A 27,744-nucleotide genomic window follows, 5' to 3' on the forward strand; every position below is an offset into this window, starting at 1 on the left:
AGCAGGTCCCAGCTGGCCACTCTGGGGTGGGATGGTTTCTGTGGGGCAGCTGCATCTGTACTGGTCATCAACAGCATTTCGGGGTAAAATCCATCCTGAGTGGTGGAGATGAGCACCACAAACCCATCCCGAGGGATGGGCATGATCATAAATCCATCCCAAGTGCACATGAGCACCATAAACCCATCCTGATGGACAGAGATCATCATCATAAATCCACCCCAAGGGATGGACATGAGCACCACAAACCCATCCCAAGGGATGGAGATGAGCACCACAAATCCATCCCAGGTGATGGACATGAGCACCATAAACCCATCTTGAGTGATGATCACCAAAAATCCATCCTAAGGGATGGAGATGAGCACCATAAACCCATCCCAAGGGATGGAGATGAGCACCATAACTCTGTCCCAAGGGATGGAGATGATGACCATAAACCCAACCCAAGGGATGGACATGACCACCACAAACCCATCCTAAATGATGAAGACAAACACCAAAAACCCATCCCAAGGGATGGAGATGAGCACCATAAACCCATCCCAAGGGATGGACATGGACATCATAAATCCATTCCAAGGGATGGAGACAAACATCACAAACCCATCCCAAGGGATGGAGATGAGAACAACAAATCCATCCCAGGTGATGGACATGAGCACCATAAACCCATCTCGAGTGATGATCACCAAAAATCCATCCCAAGGGATGGAGATGAGCACCATAAACCCATCCCAAGGGATGGACATGGACATCATAAATCCATCCTAAGTGATGAAGATAAACACCAAAAATCCATCCCAAGTGACGGAGATGAGCACCACAAACCCATCCCAAAGGATGGAGATGAGCACCATAAACCCATCCCAAGGGATGGAGATGAGAACCACAAATCCATCCCAAGTGATGAAGACAAACACCAAAAACCCATCCCAAGGGATGGAGATGAGCACCATAAACCCATCGTGAGTGATGATCACCAAAAATCCATCCCCAGGGATGGCCACCACAAATCCATCCTAAGCGATGAAGACAAACACCACAAACCCATCCCAAGGGACGGAGATGATCACCACAAACCCATCCCAAGGGACGGAGATGATCACCACAAACCCATCCCAAGGGACGGAGATGAGCACCACAAACCCATCCCAAAGGATGGAGATGAGCACCACAAACCCATCCCAAGGGACGGAGATGATCACCACAAACCCATCCCAAGGGACGGAGATGAACTCCCAGGGAAGGCCACACACCAGGAGAAGCCAGCAGAAGCCGGGCTGGGCTGTGCCCAAGGACAGCTCCAGGAACCCTTTCCCAGGATCACATTCCTGGTGGCTCCGGGCGTGCTCCGATACCTCCACGTCCCTCCCCTGCCTCTGCTCCACTTCTGCCGTGGAGGAGGGAATATCCTGAATTTCCTGGAGTCCTTTGGGTGCCAACCCATCTGAACAAGGCTGTGCAATTGGGAATGCCTGGATAAAAGCCAAAATATGGGAAAAGGAAGGAGCAACAACCCAGATTGAAGATTTCCCTATAATCCATCATTCCAGCTTGGGACACTCCAAGGGATCTCCCAGTGCTCCCTTCCCCTCCTCCTGTCCTTCCAGGAGCGTCAGGAACGCGCCCGGGCCGGGCCATGGACACCAGGCATGGAGACCAGAGCAGTTCTTCCTGCTCTCCTGCCAGGGGTACCCACAGCATTCCTGGCCTGGATTTCCACGGAGATTTTCACTTCCAGGAGCAAAATCCTTCAGTGGCTTTTATCCTGTTATCAAATCAGGGAGCTGGGAAGAGCTGGAGGGACAGGGAATCATCCAGCCCTCAGCTTTCCTCTCATTTTCAGGCTGGGGTTTCACTCCCTCAGAGATGTTTTCCTTGAGTCCTGGGCAGCCTCATCCCTGTGACATTCCTGGAATTTATTCCTGGAAGAGCTGCCACCAAATAAAAATCCTCTCCGGGGTATTGCCGTGCCAGTTTGTTATTTCAGCCCCAGAGCATCATCCAGTAAATTTGAGATTAACAAAGGATGAGCTCCGAAGAAAACACACATTCAAATTCCAAAATTCCAGCATGCGATTCCAGGCTGATGGAAATTTTTAGGGATAAAAATGCTGGGTTGTTGAAGTGCCACCTGGCATCTGCCTCGTGCCAGGGGCTGCCAAAGCGTGGACACGCAGGAATGTTGTCCCCAACAGCTGAAAATGTCCCCAGGGTGGACACGCACAACCTGATCCTGTTTTTTCTCTTGGAAATCCTCACGGCAATGAGGTGTTGGAGCAGCAGGATTGGGATTTCCAGCCCATCATCATCAGGAGAATCCTTGGAGCACCCTGCTCTGGCCATGCCACCAATCCCAAATGATCCCCCAGGGTTTCATTTTCTATTTCCACATTTTGAGCTGCTTTGGGGTGTGGGTCTGGGCTCACATTATGGGATGGGGAGCTCTGTGCACAGAGCAGGGAGACAAAACAATTCCTGCTGAGCTGGGCACCAAGGACAAATGATCCCAATGCCAGCCCAGGAGCACAAACACCACAAACACCTCTGTGTTCTCAGAGGCAAAAGAGTAAAATGTTGTGGTTTGACTAAGAAATAAGATTCTAAAAAAAGTGTGGTCAAACCAATCAAAAACCAAATTTAAAAATTAACACCTAATGTAACCATTAAAAACCTAAATACGCCTCTGAGAACACACAGGAGTTAAAAGCAAAAGATTCCCAAAAAAACACTCCTTTAAGTCTAGCTGGTAAGTTGATCTGACCTGCTCCCCTGCCCAGCTGCATCTAAATAAAAAAAAAACCAAAAAAACCACAACCTATTAAAAAAACCCAAAACCCCCTACAAAAACCAAAAATTTAAAAAAAAATCTAAAATGTTTCAAACAAGCAGGATGGGAGTGCAGGGGCTGCACTGGGGTTGGACACTGAACTGCAATGTGCACATGGAGCAGAGCTGAGCCCAGGGAGAGACCCCGGCAGCGCTCGTGCATTTTGGGGCCATTTGGGGTCATCCTGGGTGCATTTTGGGGCCATTTGGGTTCATCTTGGGTTCATTTTGGGGCCATTTGGGTTCATCTTGGGTTCATTTTGGGACCATTTGGGTTCATCTTGGGTTCATTTTGGGACCATTTGGGTTCATCCTGGGTGCATTTTGGGACCATTTGGGTTCATCTTGGGTTCATTTTGGGACCATTTGGGTTCATCCTGGGTGCATTTTGGGACCCTTTGGGTTCATCCTGGGTTCATTTTGGGACCATTTGGGTTCATCCTGGGTGCATTTTGGGACCATTTGGGTTCATTTTGGGACCATTTGGGTTCATCTTGGGACCATCTTGGGTTCATTTTGGGACCATTTGGGTTCATTTTGGGACCATTTGGGTTCATCCTGGGGGCAGCCCTGGCTGGGCTCTGGTGCTGCCCAAGCTGCATCCATGGAGGAGATCCTTTCCATCAATCCCTGCTTTATTCTGGAGCTCTGCCCAGCTCTGTCCTGGGTCAGGTTCTCAGTTTTTGGTGACCACGAGGGGACACGGGGCAGCTGGGAAACCCCTGGAGCAGAGGAGTGTCCCGCTCTGGGATGGCTCCAGCCCCACTCCAAGAGCCAGGAATCTTGGCTGGAGAGGAGGATTTGGGGCACTACAGAGCCTGCTGGGTGCTCCCCAGTTTCCCCAGATCCTGGAACGTGGAATCCATCAGGATTTGATTCCCTCCAAGCAGGAACCTGGGACGTTTTAACCCCTTGTGCAGCCACGAGTTTCAAGGAAAACAAACTCCTCCAGTCCCTCCCCATGTCCAGTCTGCTGGGAAACCCCTGGAGCAGAGGAGCGTCCAGTTCTGGGATGGCTCCAGCCCCAATCCAAGAGCCAGGAATCTTGGTTGGAGAGGAGGATTTGGGGCACTGCAGAGCCTGCTGGGTGCTCCTCAGTTTCCCCCAGTTTTCCCAGATCTTGGGATATGGAATCCATCAGGATTCCCTCCAAGCAGGAACCTGGGACATTTTAACCCCTTGTGCAGTAGCTCTGGGATGGCTCCATCCCCAATCCGAGAGCCAGGAATCAAAGCTCTCGGCTGGAGAGGAGGATCTGGGGCACTGCAGAGCCTGCTGAGTGCTCCTCAGTTTCCCCAGATCCTGGAACGTGGAATCCATCAGGATTCCCTCCCAGCAGGAACCTGGGATGTTTTAACCCCTTGTGCAGCCACGAGTTTCAAGGAAAACAAACTCCTCCAGTCCCTGCCCATGTCCAGTTTAATCCCATTTCCTGGGAGCTGCCGGCCACCTGAGCCATCCCTTCCCAGCTATTTTTGCTGGGATATTTTTGGGAAAGGCCCAGAGTGGGACAAACAGGCCCCGGGGCCGAGGCCGTGCACTGGCCACGAGCTGTGTTTAACATTCCACTCCTGGATATTTATATTCCCAGCCAAATTCAGAGCAGGATTCTGGAAAATGAGCAAAAGGAGGCGATGACACAACCAGAGACCATTGGGTCATCCAAAAACTTCAGGAGCTGCTCTGGAATCCAGCGTTTTTTTGGGATGCTGGGAGCTGACTATAATTAGCAGCCACTCAAATCCTGTAAACAGCCACAAGAAAATCAACTCTGACTTTGCTGAAACCCATCCTTGAGCAATTTGGGAATATTTAGGGAAGGTAAAATCCACCCTTGAGCATTTGGGAATATTTAGGAAAGGTAAAATTCACCCTCAAACATTTGGGAATATCTAGATTTTAAAAAATCCCTCCCTCAATATTTTGGGAATCTTTAGGAAATGTAAAATCCACCCTTGAACATTTGGGAATATTTAGGGAAGGTAAAATCCACCCATGAACATTTGGGAATATTTAGGGAAGGTAAAATGCACCCTCGAACATTTGGGAATATCTAGATTTTAAAAACTCCCTCCTTCAATATTTTGGAAATATTTAGGAAAGGTAAAATCCACCCTTGAATATTTTGGGGATGTTTAGGAAAGGTAAATTCTACCCTTGAACAGTTGGAAATCTTTAGGAAAGGTAAAATCCACCCTTGAATATTTTGGGAATATTTTGGAAAGGTAAAATCCACCCTTGAGCATTTGCAAATGTTTAGGGAAGGTACAATTCATCCTTGAACATTTGGGAATATTTAGGAAAGGTAAAATTCATCCTTGAGCATTTGGGAATATTTAGGGAAGATAAAATTCACCCTCAAATATTTAGGAAAAATAAAACCCCTCCTTGAACATTTTGGGAATATTCAGGAAAGGTAAAATCCACCCTTGAGAATTTGGGAATCTTTAGGAAAGGCAAAATCCACCCTTGAACATTTGGGAATATCTAGGGAGGGTAAAATTCACCCATGAACATTTTGGGAATATTTAGGGAAGGTAAAATCCACCCTCAAACATTTGGGAATATCTAGATTAAAAAAAAAAAAAATCCCTCCCTGAATATTTTGGAAAGATAAAATCCACCCTCGAACATTTGGGAATATTTAGGAAAAATAAATATAAAAACCCTCCTTGAATATTTGGGAATACTTAGGGAAGGTAAAACCCACCCATGAACATTTTGGAATATTTAGGAACGGTAAACCCCACCCTCGATCATTTGGCACTGAGCTCCCCCAGCCCTCCCTGTGCAGGGGCAGGAACGCAATTTCCATCTCATGAATATGCATGAGCGAGCAGCAACCCGGCCGGGCCAATCCCGGGATCCATAAACACCAATCCCATTTTCCCAGGGATTAACGGAGCCAGGAGCTCCCGGTGCCCCCAGCCCCGAGCCAGGAGCTCCCGGTGCCCCCAGCCCCGAGCTCCCGGTGCCCCCAGCCCCGAGCCAGGAGCTCCCGGTGCCCCCAGCCCCGAGCCAGGAGCTCCCGGTGCCCCCAGCCCCGAGCTCCCGGTGCCCCCAGCCCCGAGCCAGGAGCTCCCGGTGCCCCCAGCCCCGAGCCAGGAGCTCCCGGTGCCCCCAGCCCCGAGCCAGGAGCTCCCGGTGCCCCCAGCCCCGAGCTCCCGGTGCCCCCAGCCCCGAGCCAGGAGCTCCCGGTGCCCCCAGCCCCGAGCTCCCGGTGTCCCCAGCCCCGAGCCAGGAGCTCCCGGTGTCCCCAGCCCCGAGCCAGGAGCTCCCGGTGCCCCCAGCCCCGAGCCAGGAGCTGCCGGTGCCCCCAGCCCGGAGCCAGGAGCTCCCGGTGCCCCCAGCCCCGAGCTCCCGGTGCCCCCAGCCCCGAGCCAGGAGCTCCCGGTGCCCCCAGCCCCGAGCCAGGAGCTCCCGGTGCCCCCAGCCCCGAGCTCCCGGTGCCCCCAGCCCCGAGCCAGGAGCTCCCGGTGCCCCCAGCCCCGTGCCAGGAGCTCCCGGTGCCCCCAGCCCCGAGTCAGGAGCTCCCGGTGCCCCCGGCCCCCAGCCCCGAGCTCCCGGTGCCCCCAGCCCCGAGCCAGGAGCTCCCGGTGCCCCCAGCCCCGAGCCAGGAGCTCCCGGTGCCCCCAGCCCCGAGCCAGGAGCTCCCGGTGCCCCCAGCCCCGAGCCAGGAGCTGCCGGACGGGATCAGAGCCGAGTCTCAACCCCAAATGTGGGACTCCACGCACGGGCACAGAACATTCCCAAAAAAACCTTTGGGATGAGGCACGGAGAGGCTCGGTGGGTTCTTGGGACCTCGGGGGTGTTGGAATGGAAGGAGATTATTTATTGGGGTGTTTAGGCTGGGTTAGCCCTGCCTGAAGCCAAGGGGGTTGGGGGGAGTTACAGGGGTTTGGGGGATATTTGTGAGCTTTGGGGAAGAATTACGAGGTTTTGGGGAGGGATGAGAAGTTTTTGGGGAGGGATGAGAAGGTTTTGGGGAGGGATGAGAAGGTTTTGGGGAGGGATGAGAAGGTTTTGGGAGGAATGAGAAGGTTTTGGGGAGGAATGAGAAGGTTTTGGGAGGAATGAGAAGGTTTTGGGAGGAATGAGAAGGTTTTGGGGAGGAAAGAGAAGGTTTTTGAGAAGAATGAGAAAGTTTTTGGGAGTAATGAGAAGGTTTTTAGGAGGAATGAGAAGGTTTTGGGGAGAATTATGAGGTTTTGGGGAGGAATGAGAAAGTTTTGGGGAGAATTATGAGGTTTTTGGGAGGAAAGAGAAGGTTGTTGGGAGGAATGAGAAGGTTTTTAGAGAGAATGAAATTTTTGGGAGGAATTACAAAGTTTTGGGAGTAATAAGAAGGATTTGGGGTGAATTACAAGGTTTTGGGGAGGAATGAGAAGGTTTTTGGGAGGAAAGAGAAGGTTTTGGGGAGGAATGAGAAGGTTTTTGGGAGGAAAGAGAAGGTTTTGGGGAGGAATGAGAAGGTTCTTGGGAGGAATTACAAAGTTTTTAGGAGGAATGAGAAGGTTTTTAGGAGGAATTATGAGGTTTTTGGGAGGAAAGAAGGTTTTTGAGAAGAATGAGAAGGATTTTAGGAGGAGTGAGAAGGTTTTTGGGAGGAATGAGAAGGTTTTTGAGAAGAATGAGAGGGTTTTTGGGAAGAATGATAAAGTTTTGGGGGGAAAGAGAAGGTTTTTGGGAGGAATGACAAAGTTTTTTGGAGGACTCCAACCATGGAATGCCACTCATTGATGGCTTCAGGTGGTCTGCACTGGTAAGAATCCAGGATTTTCTGGAAATAAGGATTTTTTCCCCCTCTCCTCTTTTTTCAAAGCAATTTTCCACACTATAAATAAAATTAAATCCGCGTTTTCTGCCTTGCCTGTTGTCCCCAGCAGCTTTATCATCCCAGCCTGTTCCTTTTTCCCTGCCAGGCTGAGATGGATTTAAAGCCCTTTCCAACCCAAACCATTCCATAATTCTGCTGCCCAAACTTCTCCACCTCCAGGAGTTGGAAATTTGGGCTGAAATCCCCCCTAAAATGTGAGGGACACTTGGAGAGGACACAGCAAAAGGATCCTCACCGAGATTTCTCTTCCCTCCTGAAACCCCCGTCCCTAAATCCTCACAAGGACAACCCAAAAGGAAAAAACATCACCCAAAATTGATTTTTTCGCTCGTTTTGCCTCGGGGGAAGTGGAGTGTCTGCCCTGGCAGTGTTTGTTCAGTTGCTAACAAGCAGCAAGGTGCACACCCAGCCCTTGGAAAAACACCCTGCTGCTTCCTGCCTGACTCACGGGGCCCGGGCGCTCTGGGATCACCCGCGGCCCCAACGCACCTGAAGGGAGAAATAATTCGGGTTTAGAGCAGGAAAAACTCAATTTCCTGCCCAATTTCTTATGGTCAGGTTTGGGGGAAGTTTGGGATCACCAACGGCCCCAACCTCACCTGAAAGGAGAAATAATTCAGATTTAAAGCAGGAAAAACTGAATTTCCTGTCCAATTTTTATAGTCAGGTTTGGGATCACAAATGGACCCAAACTCACCTGAAATGCAGAAATTAAAGCAGGAAAAACTGAATTTCCTGCCCAATTTTTATAGCCAGGTTTGGGGGAAGTTTGGGATCACAAATGGCCCCAAACTCACCTGAAATGCAGGGATTAAAGCAGGAAAAATGGAATTTCCTACCCTCCAAACACCCCTAAATTCACCTGAAGTGCAGAAATTAAAGCAGGAAAAACTGAATGTCCTGCCCAATTTTTATAGCCAGGTTTGGGATCACAAATGGCCCCAAACTCACCTGAAATGAAGAAATTAAAGCAGGAAAAACTGAATTTCCTGCCCTCCATTCCTATGTTTGTTGTAGTAAATTATGGAGGTGATTTGGGATCACCAACGCACCTGAAAGGAGAAATAATTCAGCTTTAGAGCAGGAAAAACTGAATTTCCTGCCCAATTTCTTATGGTCAGGTTTGGGGGAAGTTTGGGATCACCAACGGCCCCAAACTCAGCTGAAAGGAGAAATAATTCGGGTTTAGAGCAGGAAAAACTCAATTTCCTGCCCAATTTTTATAGTCAGGTTTGGGATCACAAATGGACCCAAACTCACCTGAAATGCAGAAATTAAAGCAGGAAAAACTGAATTTCCTGCCCAATTTTTATAGCCAGGTTTGGGGGAAGTTTGGGATCACAAATGTCCCCAAACTCACCTGAAATGCAGGGATTAAAGCAGGAAAAATGGAATTTCCTACCCTCCAAACACCCCTAAATTCACCTGAAGTGCACAAATTGAAGCAGGAAAAACTGAATTTCCTGCCCAATTTTTATAGCCAGGTTTGGGATCACAAATGGCCCCAAACTCACCTGAAATGCAGAAATTAAAGCAGGAAAAACTGAATTTCCTGCCCTCCATTCCTATGTTTGTTGTAGTAAATTATGGAGGTGATTTGGGATCACCAACGCACCTGAAAGGAGAAATAATTCAGCTTTAGAGCAGGAAAAACTGAATTTCCTGCCCAATTTCTTATGGTCAGGTTTGGGGGAAGGTTGGGATCACCAACGGCCCCAAACTCACCTGAAATGCAGAAATTAAAGCAGGAAAAACTGAATTTCCTGTCCAATTTTTATAGTCAGGTTTGGGATCACAAACGGCCCCAAACTCACCTGAAATGAGAAATAATTCAGGTTTAAAGCAGGAAAAACTGAATTTCCTGCCCAATTTTTGTAGTCAGGTTTGGGGGCAGTATGGAATCACAAATGGCCCCAAACTCACCTGAAAGGCAGAAAAAAATCAGCTTTAGAGCAGGAAAAACTGAATTTCCTACCCTCCATTCCTAATTTTTATAGGCAATTATGGAGGTGATTTGGGATCACCAACGGCCCCAAACTCACCTGAAATACAGAAATAATTCAGCTTTAGAGCAGGAAAAACTGAATTTCCTGCCCAATTTTTATAGCCAGGTTTGGGGGAAGTTTGGGATCACAAATGGCCCCAAACTCACCTGAAATGCAGGGATTAAAGCAGGAAAAATGGAATTTCCTGCCCTCCAAACACCCCTAAATTCACCTGAAGTGCAGAAATTAAAGCAGGAAAAACTGAATTTCCTGCCCAATTTTTATAGCCAGGTTTGGGATCACAAATGGCCCCAAACTCACCTGAAATGCAGAAATTAAAGCAGGAAAAACTGAATTTCCTGCCCTCCATTCCTATGTTTGTTGTAGTAAATTATGGAGGTGATTTGGGATCACCAACGCACCTGAAAGGAGAAATAATTCAGCTTTAGAGCAGGAAAAACTGAATTTCCTGCCCAATTTCTTATGGTCAGGTTTGGGGGAAGTTTGGGATCACCAACGGCCCCAAACTCAGCTGAAAGGAGAAATAATTCGGGTTTAGAGCAGGAAAAACTCAATTTCCTGCCAATTTTTTAAAGTCGTGTTTGGGATCACCAACGACCCCAGCCTCACCTGAAATACAGAAAAAATTCAGCTTTAAAGCAGGAAAAACTGAATTTCCTGCCCAATTTTTTTAAGTCGTGTTTGGGATCACCAACGGCCCCAAACTCACCTGAAATACAGAAATAATTCAGCTTTAAAGCAGGAAAAACTGAATTTCCTGCCCATTTTTTTAATAGTCAGTTTTGGGGGCAGTTTGAAAGACAAACAGCCCCAAATTTACCTGAAATGCAGAAATTAAAGCAGGAAAATGGAATTTCCTGCCCTCCAAACACCCCTAAATTCACCTGAAGTGCAGAATTTAAAGCAGGAAAACCTGAATTTCCTGCCCAATTTTTATAGCCAGGTTTGGGGGAAGTTTGGGATCACAAATGGCCCCAAACTCACCTGAAATGCAGGGATTAAAGCAGGAAAAATGGAATTTCCTACCCTCCAAACACCCCTAAATTCACCTGAAGTGCACAAATTGAAGCAGGAAAACCTGAATTTCCTGCCCAATTTTTATAGCCAGGTTTGGGATCACAAATGGCCCCAAACTCACCTGAAATGAAGAAATTAAAGCAGGAAAAATGGAATTTCCTACCCTCCAAACATCCCTAAAATCACCCGAAGTGCAGAAATTAAAGCAGGAAAACCTGAATTTCCTGCCCTCCATTTCCATTTCTCATTGTCAATTATAAATTGCATTTCACAGCAGCTCTAGGCATGATCCCAAGAGCAAATTCCCAATTTTCTCCCCAGAGGAGGCACGAGAGAAGAGGCTGAAGGAATCCTACACAGGTTTGGGGAATATTTGGAAGGTTTGGAAACAGAAGTCTCAAAGATTTGCTGGATCTGGTTGGGTTTTGAGGGAAAAGCGAGGAAATAAATCAAAATAAAGGAATTTCGTGGCTCTGGATGATCCCCCTGACCATCCCACATCCCCAGCGTGTGGAATAATCTGGATATGGGAGCTTTAAAAAGAATTGCTGAAGCTTTTCAGAAAAAAATCCCAATTTCAGGAAAAAAAATCCCAATAAAAGAGATCACAGTTGATAAAAATAAAATCCCAATTAATAAAAAAATCCCAATTAATTGAAAATTAAATAATCCCCTTACCTTTATTGTTATTATTTTAATGCTTTATTTTAAAAGCATATGGGGTAGGGTGGCAAATTTGGGATTTTTCAGCTAAATTTGCTGGAGCTGAAATCCCATTTTTGCTGCAGATTTAGAGAGAAAAACCTCAGAAAATCAAGTTATCAGGGACTAAAAATAGATGTGGTTTGATCAGTACATGACTGAATTATTGAGATCATTGAAATTATTGACAAGATTTTCTCTTGTGGTTTTATTTCAGCTGGGGTGGAGCCAAATTTGAGGTTTTGGGTTCATTTTGGTTAAGTGCAGACAGAGGAAAGAACAATTTAGGGGCAGCTCAATGGGGCTGTGTATTTTGAAATTTTAAAAATCCTGGAGATTTGGGATTAAAAAGCCTGGAAATTTCAATTCCAGCAGCATCATTCATGTGTTTTAACAAAAAATTGGAGTTTCTTTGGTGGGTGTGCCTCAAAATCCCACAAGTCCAGCAGAGGCTGATCCTTTTTAAAGAATAAATTCAAAAATGAAGTGAAAGAGAAGCTGACCTTCAGCCCAGGGATTTCCCTGTTTTCCTTCTGTGATATTTTAATTTCACAATTGCTTGGTGGCAGAATCCCTAACACAGGGAATTTTTTCTCCACATGAAGAGCTTGTCCAATTAAAAAAAAATAAAGAAAATCAGAAAGTCCTCCTCCCTTAGGGCAGATTTCCCTGCCTGAACACTCTCGTTGCATCAGGAGCCCAGAATTCCCTCAGGAACAAAGAAAAACTAAAATAAAAATCAGGTTCAGAGGGTCACAACCCCTTTTTTTTTTTCCTCCTCCCATCCTGGAATGTCAGGATGATCTGAGCTGGAGCAGATCCAGGTTGGAGAGGTCAAAACCAGAATTTGCCTGGGCAGGATCCAGAAATGCCAGGGGAATAATGAATTCTGAATAAGTAATTCACAAGAAATAATTCAGAAGAATTAATTCAGAATAAATAACCCAGAAAAAATATTCAGAATAAATAATTCAGAATAATGAATTCAGAGGAAATAATTCTGAAGAAATAATTCAGAAGAAATGAATGAGAATAATTAATTCAGAATAAATAATCCAGAAGAAATAATTCAGATGAATCCTGAATAATAAATTATGAATAAACAATTAAGAATAAATAATCCAGGAAAATTAGTCCAAATAAATAATTCAGAAGAAATAATCCAGGAAAATTATTCCAAATAAATCATTCAGAATAATTAATTCAGAAGAAACTATTCAGACGAATCCAGAATAATGAATTATGAATAAACAATTAAGAATAAATAATCCAGGAAAATTAGTCCAAATAAATAATTCAGAAGAAATAATCCAGGAAAATTATTCCAAATAAATCATTCAGAATAATTAATTCAGAAGAAACTATTCAGACGAATCCAGAATAATTAATTATGAATAAATAATTAAGAATAAATAATCCAGGAAAATTATTCCAAATAAATAATTAAGAATAAATAATCCAGGAAAATTATTCCAAATAAATAATTCAGAATAATTAATTCAGAAGAAACTATTCAGAATAAATAATTCTGATGAAATAATCCTGAATAATTAATCCAGAAGAAATAATTCAGAATAAATAATCCAGAAGAATTCTGAATAAATTCTTTAGAATAATCCAGAAAAATTATACAGCACAAACAACTTGAATAAATAACCCAGAAGAAATAATTAATTCAGACATGCAAATGAGGTGACATCAGCAGGATGTTCTGGTCATGAGGTCACACAGGAAATGCCCCACTAGCAAATTGCCTTTAATCTCAGCCTAATAAACCTTAAACCCCACTTAGTTAAGCCTCAGCTAAAGAGGTGTTACACAGGAAAATTCCTTTTTCTCTTCCTTCCCCTCTCCGAAGAGATGGGGAGGAATTTTTTCACTCAAAAAAGCAGGAAAAGCTTCACCTCAGGAGGGATGAAGGAGTTTTTCCCTCAGGAAAAAAAAAAAATGAAAAGCTTTACCTCGAGACAAATGTAGGAGTTTTTCCCTCAGAAAAGTGGGAAAAGTTTCTCCTCAGGTGGGGTAAAGGAATTTCTCCTCCAGAAAACCAGGAAAAGCCTCACCTCAGGAGGGATGAAGGAGATTTTCCCTCAGAAAATCAGGAAAAGCTTCATCTCAGGACAAATGTGGGATTTTTTTTCCCTCAGAAAAGGAGGAAAGGCTTCACCTCAGCACAAATGTAGGATTACTTCCCTCAGAAAAATGGGAAAAGCTTCACTTTGGGATGGATGAAGGAATTTCTTCTTCAGAAAAGCTGGAAAAGCCTCACCTCAGGATGGGTGAAGGCATTTTTCCCTCAGAAAAGTGGGAAAAGCTCCACCTCAGGAGATTGGGAAGGAGTTTTTCCCTCAGAAAAGTGGGAAAAAGCTTCTCCTCAGAACAAATTTAGGAGATTTTCCCTCAGAAAAGAAGGAAAAGCTTCTCCTCAGGACAGTGGAAGGAATTTTTCCACAAGAAAAGCCTCACCTCAGAAGGAATGAAGGATTTTTTTTCCCTCAGAAAAGCAGGAAAAGCTTAATCTCAGGACAGATAAAAGAGCTTTTCCCTCAGAAAAGCAGGAAAAGCCTCACCTCAGAGTGGATGAAGGAATTTTTCCCTCAGAAAATCAGGAAAAGCTTCACCTCAGGAGGGATGAAGGAGTTTTTCCCTCATTAAAAAAAAAAGGAAAAGCTTCATCTCAAGACAAATGTAGGAGTTTTTCCCTCAGAAAAGTGGGAAAAGTTTCTCCTCAGGTGGGGTAAAGGAATTTCTCCTCCAGAAAACCAGGAAAAGCCTCACCTCAGGGAGGATGAAGGAGATTTTCCCTCAAAAATCAGGAAAAGCTTCACCTCAGGAGGGATGGAGTGTTTCCTCACAAAAAGCAGGAAAAGCTTCACCTCAGGACAAATGTAGGATTACCTCCCTCAGAAAAGTGGGAGAAGCTTCACTTTGGGATGGATGAAGGAATTTCTCCTTCAGAAAAGCGGGAAAAGCTTCACCTCAGGACAGTGGGAAGGAATTTTTCCACAAGAAAAGCCTCACCTCAGAAAGGATGAAGGATTATTTTTCCCTCAGAAAAGCGGGAAAAGCCTCACCTCAGGTGAGATGGAGTTTTTCCCTCAGTAAAAAAAAAAAAAAAAAAAGGTGGGAAAAGCAGGGAAAGTTTCACCTCAGGAGGGATGAAGGAGTTTTTTCCCCAAGAAAATCAGGAAAACTTCATCTCAGGACAAATGTAAGATTTTTTTCCCTCAGAAAATCCGGAAAAGCTTCACCTCAGGACACATTTAGGATTTTTCCCCTCAGAAAACCAGGAAAAGCCTCACCTCAGGACAAATGTAGGATTTTTCCCCTCAGAAAATCAGGAAAAGCTTCACCTCAGGACAAATGTAGGATTTTCCCCTCAGAAAACAAGGAAAAGCTTCACCTCAGGACAAATTTAGGATTTTTCCCCTCAGAAAACAAGGAAAAGCTTCACCTCAGGACAAATGTAGGATTATTCCCCTCAGAAAATCAGGAAAAGCTTCACCTCAGGACAAATTTAGGATTTTTCCCCTCAGAAAATCAGGAAAAGCTCCACCTCAGGACAAATTTAGGATTTTTTCCCCTCAGAAAATCAGGAAAAGCTTCACCTCAGGACAAATGTAAGATTTTTTTTCCCTCAGAAAATCCGGAAAAGCTTCACCTCAGGACACATTTAGGATTTTTCCCCTCAGAAAATCCGGAAAAGCTTCACCTCAGGACAAATTTAGGATTTTTCCCCTCAGAAAATCCGGAAAAGCTTCACCTCAGGACAAATTTAGGATTTTTCCCCTCAGAAAATCCGGAAAAGCTTCACCTCAGGACAAATTTAGGATTTTTCCCCTCAGAAAATCCGGAAAAGCTTCACCTCAGGACACATTTAGGATTTTTCCCCTTAGAAAATCAGGAAAAGCTTCACCTCAGGACAAATTTAGGATTTTTCCCCTTAGAAAATCAGGAAAAGCTTCACCTCAGGACAAATTTAGGATTTTTCCCCTTAGAAAATCAGGAAAAGCTTCACCTCAGGATACATTTAGGATTTTTCCCCTCAGAAAACCAGGAAAAGCTTCACCTCAGGACACATTTAGGATTTTTCCCCGTAGAAAATCCGGAAAAGCTTCACCTCAGGACAAATGTAGGATTTTCCCCTCAGAAAATCAGGAAAAGCTTCACCTCAGGACAAATGTGAGATTTTTTTTCCCTCCGAAAATCCGGAAAAGCTTCACCTCAGGATAAGTTTAGGATTTTTCTCCTCAGAAAATCCGGAAAAGCTCCACCTCAGGACAAATGTAGGATTTTTCTCCTCAGAAAACCAGGAAAAACTTCACCTCAGGACAAATGTAAGATTTTTTTCCCACAGAAAATCAGGAAAAGCTTCACCTCAGGACACATTTAGGATTTTTCCCCTCAGAAAATCAGGAAAAGCTTCACCTCAGGACACATTTAGGATTTTTCCCCTTAGAAAATCAGGAAAAGCTTCACCTCAGGACAAATTTAGGATTTTTCCCCTCAGAAAATCCGGAAAAGCTTCACCTCAGGACAAATGTAGGATTTTCCCCTCAGAAAACAAGGAAAAGCTTCACCTCAGGACAAATTTAGGATTTTTCCCCTCAGAAAACAAGGAAAAGCTTCACCTCAGGACAAATGTAGGATTATTCCCCTCAGAAAATCAGGAAAAGCTTCACCTCAGGACAAATTTAGGATTTTTCCCCTCAGAAAATCAGGAAAAGCTCCACCTCAGGACAAATTTAGGATTTTTTCCCCTCAGAAAATCAGGAAAAGCTTCACCTCAGGACAAATGTAAGATTTTTTTTCCCTCAGAAAATCCGGAAAAGCTTCACCTCAGGACACATTTAGGATTTTTCCCCTCAGAAAATCCGGAAAAGCTTCACCTCAGGACAAATTTAGGATTTTTCCCCTCAGAAAATCAGGAAAAGCTTCACCTCAGGACAAATTTAGGATTTTTCCCCTCAGAAAATCCGGAAAAGCTTCACCTCAGGACAAATTTAGGATTTTTCCCCTTAGAAAATCAGGAAAAGCTTCACCTCAGGACAAATTTAGGATTTTTCCCCTCAGAAAATCCGGAAAAGCTTCACCTCAGGACACATTTAGGATTTTTCCCCTTAGAAAATCAGGAAAAGCTTCACCTCAGGACAAATTTAGGATTTTTCCCCTTAGAAAATCAGGAAAAGCTTCACCTCAGGACAAATTTAGGATTTTTCCCCTCAGAAAATGAGGAAAAGCTTCACCTCAGGACAAATGTAGCATTTTTCCCCTCAGAAAACCAGGAAAAGCTTCACCTCAGGACACATTTAGGATTTTTCCCCGTAGAAAATCCGGAAAAGCTTCACCTCAGGACAAATGTAGGATTTTCCCCTCAGAAAATCAGGAAAAGCTTCACCTCAGGACAAATGTGAGATTTTTTTTCCCTCCGAAAATCCGGAAAAGCTTCACCTCAGGATAAGTTTAGGATTTTTCTCCTCAGAAAATCCGGAAAAGCTCCACCTCAGGACAAATGTAGGATTTTTCTCCTCAGAAAACCAGGAAAAACTTCACCTCAGGACAAATGTAAGATTTTTTTCCCACAGAAAATCAGGAAAAGCTTCACCTCAGGACACATTTAGGATTTTTCCCCTCAGAAAATCAGGAAAAGCTTCACCTCAGGACACATTTAGGATTTTTCCCCTTAGAAAATCAGGAAAAGCTTCACCTCAGGACAAATTTAGGATTTTTCCCCTCAGAAAATCAGGAAAAGCTTCACCTCAGGACAAATTTAGGATTTTTCCCCTCAGAAAATCCGGAAAAGCTTCACCTCAGGACAAATTTAGGATTTTCCCCTCAGAAAACAAGGAAAAGCTTCACCTCAGGACACATTTAGGATTTTTCCCCTCAGAAAACCAGGAAAAGCTTCACCTCAGGACAAATTTAGGATTTTTCCCCTCAGAAAACCAGGAAAAGCTTCACCTCAGGACAAATGTAGGATTTTTCCCCTCAGAAAATCAGGAAAAGCTCCACCTCAGATCCGTAAATCCCTTTAATCCCCATCTTTAAGGAGAATTTCCCACCCAGCCAGTCCAGCTGGTTCTCACCCCCACCCAGGACACTGAAATCAAAATAAAACAACATTTGAAGAGGCTTTGCAGAGTTTGCCTTCCTGGCCCTTGAGAAATGCTGATTTTGTGGGGAAAACACATTTATTAATTAATTAAATTAACTATATAAATATATTTAGTATATATAATATATTATTATGATATATAATATTTAATATAAATATTAAAAATTGTGGTTTTATGGCCGAAAAATACCATTAAACACAAATAAAAGGGTATTTGAGAGGCCTCAGATTCTCAAAGGGACTTGGAAACTGGGCTGGTCAGCATCTAAAAAGAATTTTAATGAATATTTCTATAGAAATAACTCCCAAATTTCAGCTTTAACAGAGCTCTGGCATCATGGAAAGTGTCTGTAAATATTTGGATGCATTTTTAATGGCAAGAAAAGAGGAATTGCACCTTTGCTCCTGCCAGGAGCTCAAAGTGCTGCAGTGGGAGGGCACAAAAAGTGAAATTTTTTGGGTAAAACTCATTTATTTCACACCACATCCACCTTGGAGTGGGTTTGGAATTCGGGATCGAGAGAGGAGCAAACCCAGCTGGGCACGACCCTCAATTCAAACCACAGAGAACTGCACAAAAATTGCCAAAAGAGGGGATTGGAAATGTTGGAAATTCATTTTTAGTTGTTATAAATTCATTTTTAGGTGTTGTAAATTCATTTTTAGGTGTTATAAATTAATTTTTAGGTGTTGTAAATTCATTTTTAGGTGTTGTAAATTCATTTTCAGGTGTTGTAAATTCATTTTTAGGTGTTGTAAATTCATTTTTGGGTGTTGTAAATTCATTTTTAGGTGTGGTAAATTCATTTTTAGGTGTTATAAATTCATTTTTAGGTGTTGTAAATTCATTTTTAGGTGTGGTAAATTCATTTTTAGGTGTTATAAATTCATTTTTAGGTGTTGTAAATTCATTTTTGGTTGTTGTAAATTCATTTTTAGGTGTGGTAAATTCATTTTTAGGTGTTGTAAATTCATTTTTAGGTGTGGTAAATTCATTTTTAGGTGTTGTAAATTCATTTTTGGTTGTTGTAAATTCATTTTTAGGTGTGGTAAATTCATTTTTAGGCGTTGTAAATTGATTTTCAGTACCTTGAAGTCGAGGCTGCTCAGGCTGACAGCGTCGTCGTCCTTCTCTCGGCGCTTCCTCTTCTGTGAGAAACCAAACACAATTTTGGGTTTGGGGTCAGAAATGTAATTTTAAATACAGTAATCTGGAGATATTTCCCTTTTTTACATCCCCAGCCCAGTGTGAGAACTCAAAAATTAAAAGTTGAACACAATTTGTTTTGTTATTTAATGAAGTTTGTCACCTGGAAATTAAATTATTTGTCTTAAAGCTCCTTATTCCTTAATTCTGGTTGGGAATTGAATTTTTAAGGAGGAAGTGGCAGCAGCACTGGGAAATTATTTGTGATTTAATTTAATTTAATTTTTTGTTTATTATTATTTAGGAAGTCCCTGCCTTTGGGCATGGCCAGCTCAGATCTGTGGCTGCAGAATTCCTGCTGGGAATGTGAAGGATTTTTGGGGGAGAAAAATGAGATTTTTGGCCTGGGAATTCTCAGCTCTTCTCCCTTCCCAAGAACAGAACCACTGGAATAATGACCAAAGGCATCTGCACTGAGATTCCTGCTGTTTCTGGAATATTAAAGGAGAAAATTCCTCTTCTCCCGGCCCCCAAATTGTGTGGAAAAAATTATTTCCCCAAAATTATTGAAGTAGAAAATTCCCCTTCTCACAGACTCCAAATCCTGTGGAAAAAATTCCTTTTCCTACATTTATTTGAGTAGAAAATTCTCCTTTTCCCATCTCCAGATTGTGTGGAAAAAATTCCTTTTCCCAAAATTTATTAAAGTGGAAAATTCCCCTTCTCCCATCCCAAAATGTGTGGAAATAATTCCTTTTCCCAAAGTTATTCAAGTAGAAAATTCTTTCCTCCAGTCCCCAAATTCAGTGAAAAAATTCCCTTTTCCCAAAATTTATTAAAGTGGAAAATTTCCCTTTTGCCATTCCCAAATCCAATGGAAAAAACTCATTTTTTCCAACATTTATTTATGTGGAAAATTCCCCTTCTCCCATCCCAAAACCTGTGGAAAAAAATTCCTTTTCCCAAAGTTATTAAAGTAGAAAATTCTTTTTTCCAGTCCCCAAATCCAGTGGAAAAAATTCCCTTTTCCCAAAATTTATTTATGTGGAAAATTCCCCTTCTCCCATCCCAAAACCTGTGGAAAAAAATTCTTTTCCCAAAATTATGAAACCCCCAGACCCAATTTAGGGACTTTGTGGAGCAGAAACTTTAAAAACAAAATGTTGCTCAGGAAGGAAAATGAAAATATTTTGGGATTTGATTTCAGAACACCTCAGGAGCGGGGCTGGAAATGGAATTTCAGGGATTGTGAGGGAAGCCCCAGGAATTCTTTGGAAGCAATTTTGGGTTTGAACTGGACAAGAATTCCAATTAAATTCTCCTTTTTTGCAGGGATATTTTGGTTTGGAAGGATCTGGAAGGTTCTTGGTGCTTTTTGCCCAATGAAGTCAGAAATTTTAATGAGGTTTCAGGATCATTAAATCCACAAAGCTGCAATTTCCCAGAAATGAATCCTCAAAAATTAAACTGAAATGTAAGAAAATTAAACTGAAATGTAAGAAAATTAAACTGAAATGAAATAAAATTAAACTAAAATGTAATCAAATTAAACTGAAATGAAATAAAATGAAATGAAGGGAAATAAAATGAAATGAAGGGGAATAAAATGGAATGAAGGGAAATAAAGTGAAATTAAGGCAAACATTCCATGAGGAATTTTGCTTCCTAAAAATCCTTCTCATTTTGGCAGACATGGAAAATTCTGCCTTAGAATTTTAAATTTTTTTCCCAAGCCAGGTTTATTTTTCAGCCTTTTGGCCAAATTTCTGCATAAATTATCCCATGAAAAGAGGATTTTTGGGACTGGCATAGGAATATTTGGGGAAAAAAAAACAGAAAAAAAAATTAATTTGTGTTGTTAGAGCACAGAATTTTCAGATTTGACAGAAGAATTTTTAAGGCTTTGTAAGAATTAAAAATCTGGGTTTAATGGAGCTGAAATTTTTAAAATTCATCAAGAGAATTTGTGGGTTTGGTTGTGCTAGATCAGCTCATCCCAAAATTCCAGGGCTTGGAAAAGGAAATTTTTGAGGTTTGAGGATGGGATCAGCACCTCCAAGGGAGCAAATGATGGGAAGGAGCTTTAGGAATTCCTTCAACCCACCCCAAAAATCCCAAAGGGAAATCCCAAAAGGAAATTCCAAAGGGAAATTCCAAAGGGAAATCATTCCCTACCTGCTCCAGCCTTGGAAATAAAGGATGGAAAAAATAATTTACAAAAATTCCCTCTGAGGAACTCCTCCACACCCCTAAAATCCAGATTTTTTGTGCATTTCAGGAATAAAACCCCCTCATTTTATTCCCCCACCTGGCCAGGGCTAAAACAAATCAGAAAACCAGGAATTCAGTGAGGAAAAATATCCAGAATTTCCCTGATGGGAACGAGCTTTAGGAATTCCTCCAAACCCTCCCAACAATCCCAAAGGGAATTCCAAAGGGAAATCCCAAAGGGAAATCCCAAAGGGAAATCCCAAAGGGAAATTCCAAAGGGAAATCCCAAAAGGAAATCCCAAAGGGAAATCATTCCCTACCTGCTCCAGCTCTTGGAAATAAAGGATGGAAAAAATATTTCACAAAAAGACCCAAAAATTCCCTCTGAGGAACTCCTCCACACCCCTAAAATCCAGATTTTTTGTGCATTTCAGGAATAAAACCCCCTCATTTTATTTCCCCCCCTGGCCAGGGCTAAAACAAATCAGAAAATCAGGAATTCAGTGAGGAAAAATATCCAGAATTTCCCTGATGGGAACGAGCTTTAGGAATTCCTCCAAACCCTCCCAACAATCCCAAAGGGAAATCCCAAAGGGAAATCCCAAAGGAAAATTCCAAAGGGAAATTCCAAAGGGAAATCCCAAAGGGAAATCCCAAAGGGAAATCCCAAAGGGAAATCCCAAAGGAAAATTCCAAAGGGAAATCCCAAAGGGAAATCATTCCCTACCTGCTCCAGCCTTGGAAATAAAGGATGGAAAAAATAATTTACAAAAATTCCCTCTGAGGAACTCCTCCACCCCCATAAAATGCAGATTTTTTGTGCATTTCAGGAATAAAACCCCCTCATTTTATTTCCCCCCCTGGCCAGGGCTAAAACAAATCAGAAAATCAGGAATTCAGTGAGGAAAAATATCCAGAATTTCCCTGAATTCTGGCTCAGCTCAGGAACCTGGAAAACTCAGGAGTGATTCCAAGGAATATGTTGATTTTCCCTCTTTTCCAGAGGCGTTTTCACCTCTGGATTCCTGCTTTTCCTTCACCTCTGAATTCCTGCTTTTCCTTCACCTCTGAATTCCTGCTTTTCCTTCACCTCTGAATTCCTGCTTTTCCTTCACCTCTGGATTCCTGTTTTTCCTCCACCTCTGAATTCCTGTTTTCCCTTCACCTCTGAATTCCTGTTTTCCCTTCACCTCTGGATTCCTGTTTTTCCTTCACCTCTGGATTCCTGTTTTCCCTCCACCTCTGAATTCCTGTTTTTCCTTCACCTCTGGATTCCTGCTTTTCCTTCACCTCTGGATTCCTGCTTTTCCAGCTGTTCCACTCACCAGGGTGAAATCCCAGTGGGAGCTTGGGGTCAGGAATGTGAAGGAGCTGCCTCGTCTCAGGGGGTACCTGTGAGCAGAAAAAATAACAATCATTATTATTATTATCCCTATTATTATTATTTTCCTATTATTATTGTTACTATTATTTTCCTATTGTTATTATTATAGTTCCTATTATTATTTTCATATTATTATTATTACTATTATTATTATTATTTTCCTATCATTATTATTATTATTACTATTATTATTTTCCTATTGATATTATTATTATAGTTCCTATTAATATTATTATTTTTCTATTATTATTACTATTATTATTTTCCTATTATTATTATTGTTATTATTATTACTATTTTCATATTGCTATTATTACTATAGTTCCTATTATTATTACTATTTTCCTATTATTATTATTATTATTATTATTATTATTATTATTATTATTATTATTATTATTATTATTGTTATATTTAATTTGTGCTGCAGAATTGATAAATTCCATGTTTTCCCACAGCTGCCAAGACAAAGAAAAGTGGAGTTTTTTGGGAAGGAGGAAGCCAAAGGATTGCCAGTGTTCCACACCAAAATTTGGGATTTTGGAATCAAAACCTTGATTTTCTCTAATAAAAAGGGCTCTGTGTGAAACTCCCCACTGGGAATTGCAGGAAAAACTCTTTTTGATCCCAAATTTCAAAGAAAGACAAAGGACACAACAGCAAAAATAAGAAGTAATCCTAATTCCCAGCCTCATTTTCCTCCTTTCCCATGGAATTCCAGGCTGGAATTGCAGCGGGGCATTTCCTGGGGGGATTTTCCTGCAGGGAAGTTGGGACCCCACAAAGAGCCCTTTGAAATCCCAATTTGGAACAAAGCTCAGCCCTTTAGGAGCCGGTCCCACCTGAGCAAACAAATCCTGCTCCCAACCTGGATCGAAGGGATTTTTTCCTGCTCCCAACCTCCCCTCTGCTGGGCCGAAGGGATTTTTTCCAGCCGGGATTTCTTCCAGGGTGGAGAAATGGATTTGTGTCTCTTGGTGGGGTTTTTGTGGGGTTTAGTCCCAAATTGGCCACGCCAGTTTTTTCCACTCTTTTTTTGGGGAGAGATTTTCCCTTTTCTGCGTTTTTTCCTCCCCTCCTTCATCCTGAGATCCCACTTGGAATAACCAAAGGGTGCAAATCCTCTGAATTTCAGGGATTTGACTCCCTTCATTCCCAAATTCTGGGGAAGGAATGTGCCTGATCCCAAACTGGTCACACCAGTTTTTTTCCCACACTTTTTTGGGGGAGATTTCCCCTTTTCTGCATTTTTTCCTCCCTTCCTTCATCCTGAGATCCCATTGGATTGTGGAAAAACTTGGAATAACCAAGGGCTGCAAATCCTCTGAATTTCAGGGATTTCACTCCCTTCATTCCCAAATTCTGTGGAAGGAATGTGCCTGATCCCAAATGAGCCACACAACTTTTTTCCCATTTATTTTTGGGGGAGATTTCCCCCTTTTTCTGTCTTTTTTTTCCTCCCCTCCTTCATCCTGAGATCCCACAGGATTACAGAAAAACTTGGAATAACCAAGGGCTGCAAATCCTCTGAATTTCAGGGATTTCACTCCCTTCATTCCCAAATTCTGGGGAAGGAATGTGTCTGATCCTAAACTGGTCACACCAGTTTTTTCCCCATACTTTTTTGGGGGAGATTTCCACTTTTCTGCCTTTTTTCCTGCTGTTCCTCATCCTGAGATCCCATTGGATTGTGGAAAATCTGGGAATAACCAAGGGCTGCAAATCCTCTGAATTTCAGGGATTTCACTCCCTTCATTCCCAAATTCTGTGGAAGGAATGTGCCTGATCCCAAATGGGCCACACAACTTTTTTCCCATTTTTTAGGGGGGAAATTTCCCCTTTTCTGCCTTTTTTTCCTGCTGTTCCTCATCCTGAGATCCCACAGGATTACAGAAAAACTTGGAATAACCAAAGGGTGCAAATCCTCTGAATTTCAGGGATTTCACCCCCTTAATTCCCAAATTCTGTGGAAGGAATGTGCCTGATCCCAAATGAGCCACACAACTTTTTTCCCATTTATTTTTGGGGGAGATTTCCCCTTTTCTGTCTTTTTTCCTCCTCTTCTTCATGCTGAGATCCCAAGGGATTACAGAAAACCTGGGAATAACCAAGGGCTGCAAATCCTCTGAATTTCAGGGATTTCACTCCCTTCATTCCCAAATTCTGGGGCAGGAATGTGCCTGATCCCAAACTGGTCACACCAGTTTTTTCCCCACACTTTTTTGGGGGAGATTTCCCCTTTTCTGCCTTTTTTTCTCCCCTCCTTCATCCTGAGATCCCATGGGATTGTGGAAAACCTGGGAATAACCAAGGGCTGCAAATCCTCTGATTTTCAGGGATTTGACTCCCTTCATTCCCAGATTCTGGGGCAGGAATGTGCCTTTTCCATGGAAAAACCTGGAGAAAATGCCACAAGCACAAATGCAATGTATTTAAGGTCAGAGGAAGCTTTTCCCTGGATCACACAAGCTCGGGCAGTTTGGGATTAGCCCTGGACACGTCCCTGTGGCCAGGACACTGCTCCAGGAGGAAAGTGGCATTTCCAAGAGCTGCATTCCACAGAAACCTCTGGAAGGGAACAGTTTCTGGGATTTAGAAGAGTGCATTCCACTCAGGAAGAAAATCTGAATTGGAAATTTCAAATAGAGCTGGGGTTTTTTCAAGAAAAAATTAAAAATCCCAACATTTCACCTGAGGAAAATGAGGAGTTAGATTAAACCTTCCTTGATTAGAGATGGAAAATTAAAGATAATTAATGGCCTGCAAACTGTGCCCAAAGGCAGAATGGATGGAGCTTTCAGGAAGGCAGGAATTTGTATTTTTGGGATGAAGAATATCCCAGGAATCTTCATTTCCCAGCCCAGCAGCAGGCAGGTGCTGCCCTGGCAGCCCCAGGAGTTGGAAAAGCACTCAGAGAAATCCCAGCCATGAAGAGAGGGTGGCACAGCCATGAAAACAAGGAGGAAGGAGCAGGAGAGGAAGGAATTTGGGAATTGCAGCGATTTTGGCTGGAGGCAGGAGGTGTCTGAGGGGGTTCAGCCTCCCAAACCCCACAGGAAACTTTGGATTTCCAGGGAAATTCCTGCAGCTCCTGAACTTTGTCCCTCAAACCCTGAGCTGGGGGAGATGCAGTTCCAGCTCCCAGGAAAGGGGGGGATGCTGGAATAGGGAATTCCATGTTTTCCCACAGCTGCCAAGACAAAGAAAAGTGGAGTTTTTTGGGAAGGAGGAAGCCAAAGGATTGCCAGTGTTCCACACCAAAATTTGGGATTTTGGAATCAAAATCTTGATTTTCTCTAATAAAAAGGGCTCTGTGTGAAACTCCCCACTGGGAATTGCAGGAAAAACTCTTTTTGATCCCAAATTTCAAAGAAAGACAAAGGACACAACAGCAAAAAGAAAAAGTAATCCTAATTTCCAGCCTCATTTTCCTCTTTTCCCATGGAATTCCAGGCAAAATTCCCTTCAGCTCCAGGGGGGTTTTGTGCAGCCCAGAGCTGAACCAGAGCTGCTGCTCCTCCCTCCTGGGGCTCGGGAGCACCGGGATGGGCAGGGATGGAGCTGGGAGCCAGGCTGGGAAAGTGGGAATGTTCCCTGGAGAGAGAGGAGGATCCAGGGAGAGCCCAGAGCCCCTGGCAGGGGATCCTGGAATGAGGAATTGCTGGAATTGCCAGAGCAGCTGGGGCTGCCCCTGATCCCTGCAGTGCCCAAGGAAGGGTTGGAGCAGCCTGGGACAGGGGAGGTGTCCCTGGAATGAGCTCTGAGGTCCCTTCCCAGCCAAACTGCTCTGGGATTCTGGGATTTGGGACACTCAGAATCCATCCCGAGGCATTTTTATGGAAAATGGGGATGGAAAAGAGAGGAAAAGGGAAGGGAGACCCTTCATGGTTTCCTGAGATTCCCAGTGAAGGCCCTGGGTCCATGAATGTCCTGGAGAGGAGATGGATCCAATGTCAGGCTGGGAGAGCTGGGAATGTTCCCTGGAGAAGGGAAGGATCCAGGGAGAGCTTCCAGCACATTGCAGGGGCTCCAGGAGAGCTGCAGAGGGACTGGGGACAAGGGACAGGAGCCAGGGAATGGCTGCCAGTGCCAGAGGGCAGCCATGGGTGGGATGTTGGCCATGAGGAATTGCTGGCTGGGCTGGAATTGCCAGAGCAGCTGGGGCTGCCCCTGATCCCTGCAGTGCCCAAGGCCAGGCTGGACATTTTGGGACACTGGGAGGTGTCCAGGGGAAGGTGGGAACTGGAGAGGCTCTGAGGTCTTCTCCCACCCAAACCATTCCATGATTTCATCCTCAGCAGTTTAATTAGGAGTCACACGAGAAGAGAGCAAAGCAGAAAGATGACCATGATGATGAAGAAGATGATGCTGATGATGATGGTGCTGAGCTCCCATTCCAGCCTGGGCTGGGTTTCTCTCCCTGCAGCCCTTCCACAGCCCAGAGTCCCCTGGCTGTGCCCGTGCATTCCTGCACTCGGGGCTGACCCAGGACAGCTCTGGGGCCATCCCTGGCACGGGTCTGAGCCCGCTCCAGCTGGGGTGAAGGTTGGGGCTGGTGACCCTGGCTGTGCCCGTGCATTCCTGCACTCGGGGCTGACCCAGGACACCTCTGGGGCCATCCCTGGCACGGGTCTGAGCCTGCTCCAGCTGGGGTGAAGGTCGGGGCTGGTGGCCCTGGCTGTGCCCGTGCACTCCCGGGCTCGGGGCTGACCCAGGACAGCTCCAGGGCCATCCCTGGCACGGGTCTGAGCCCGCTCCAGCTGGGGTGAAGGTTGGGGCTGGTGGCCCTGGCTGTGCCCGTGCATTCCTGCACTCGGGGCTGACCCAGGACAGCTCTGGGGCCATCCCTGGCACGGGTCTGAGCCCGCTCCAGCTGGGGTGAAGGTCAGGGCTGGTGGCCCTGAACCATCCTGGAGGTTTTCCCCCCACAAATCAGCGTGAGCAGAAGCAGGGCTGAGCGCTGCTGCAAACACTCCGTGATGGATTGAGCCCGGCTCGGGGCGGCCTGCTGGAATATTTTAGGATCTGGAGTGCCCAACGAAGTGTGCAGCTGGTGCCAGCTGGAGTTCGTGGCCCTGCTCACTCCAGAGGGACAGTGGCACTGCCAGTGGCACTGGCACTGTCACCAGGCTGTGTCAGGGGCAGATCTCTGAGTGGGCAGAATTCCTGTGCTCGGGGCAGGACGAGCAGCCACTCTCACCTCAGCAGGAGCACAAAGGGTTAATTAGGCTGATTCATACCTCACAGTGATTAAGGAGCTCAGGGTTATGGCACGGCACAAAAATAAAGTTTGCAGATGCAAAACATCGAGGCAAAACAAATCCCTCCAAACTCAGCCAGCCTTGTAGAGAAAAGAACAAAACATTTCTGTTTTGGTACCCTCTGTTTGCTTCAAGCAATGAAATGTTCCAGGCTTTTCCCCAGCAATGATGGCACTGCCAAGAGAAAATCACTCTGTCCAAACAGAGATTGCCACGCTGATGATCCACAGGG

The 27,744-nt window shown here is 44.0% G+C and overlaps 1 protein-coding gene across 2 annotated transcripts in view; it reads right to left on the reverse strand.

The window, feature by feature from the left end:
* The window catches only part of NET1 (neuroepithelial cell transforming 1), a 39,087-nt gene extending 16,787 nt beyond the window's left edge, over positions 1-22,300 (reverse strand). For both annotated transcript variants that reach the window (XR_010363225.1, XM_064421655.1), the window contains exons 1-2: positions 22,193-22,300; positions 18,599-18,658 (exon numbers count right to left, since the gene is read on the reverse strand). Coding sequence is in view for 1 of the 2 variants with exons in the window: in XM_064421655.1 (XP_064277725.1) it covers positions 18,599-18,658; positions 22,193-22,285 (153 nt within the window). In the remaining variant the exon portion in view is untranslated. The remainder of the gene's footprint in view (positions 1-18,598; positions 18,659-22,192) is intronic.
* Positions 22,301-27,744: the final 5,444 nt, after the last annotated feature.

Source organism: Passer domesticus, chromosome 5 (assembly GCF_036417665.1).
Source record: "Passer domesticus isolate bPasDom1 chromosome 5, bPasDom1.hap1, whole genome shotgun sequence".
NCBI classification, from domain to species: Eukaryota; Metazoa; Chordata; class Aves; order Passeriformes; family Passeridae; genus Passer; species Passer domesticus.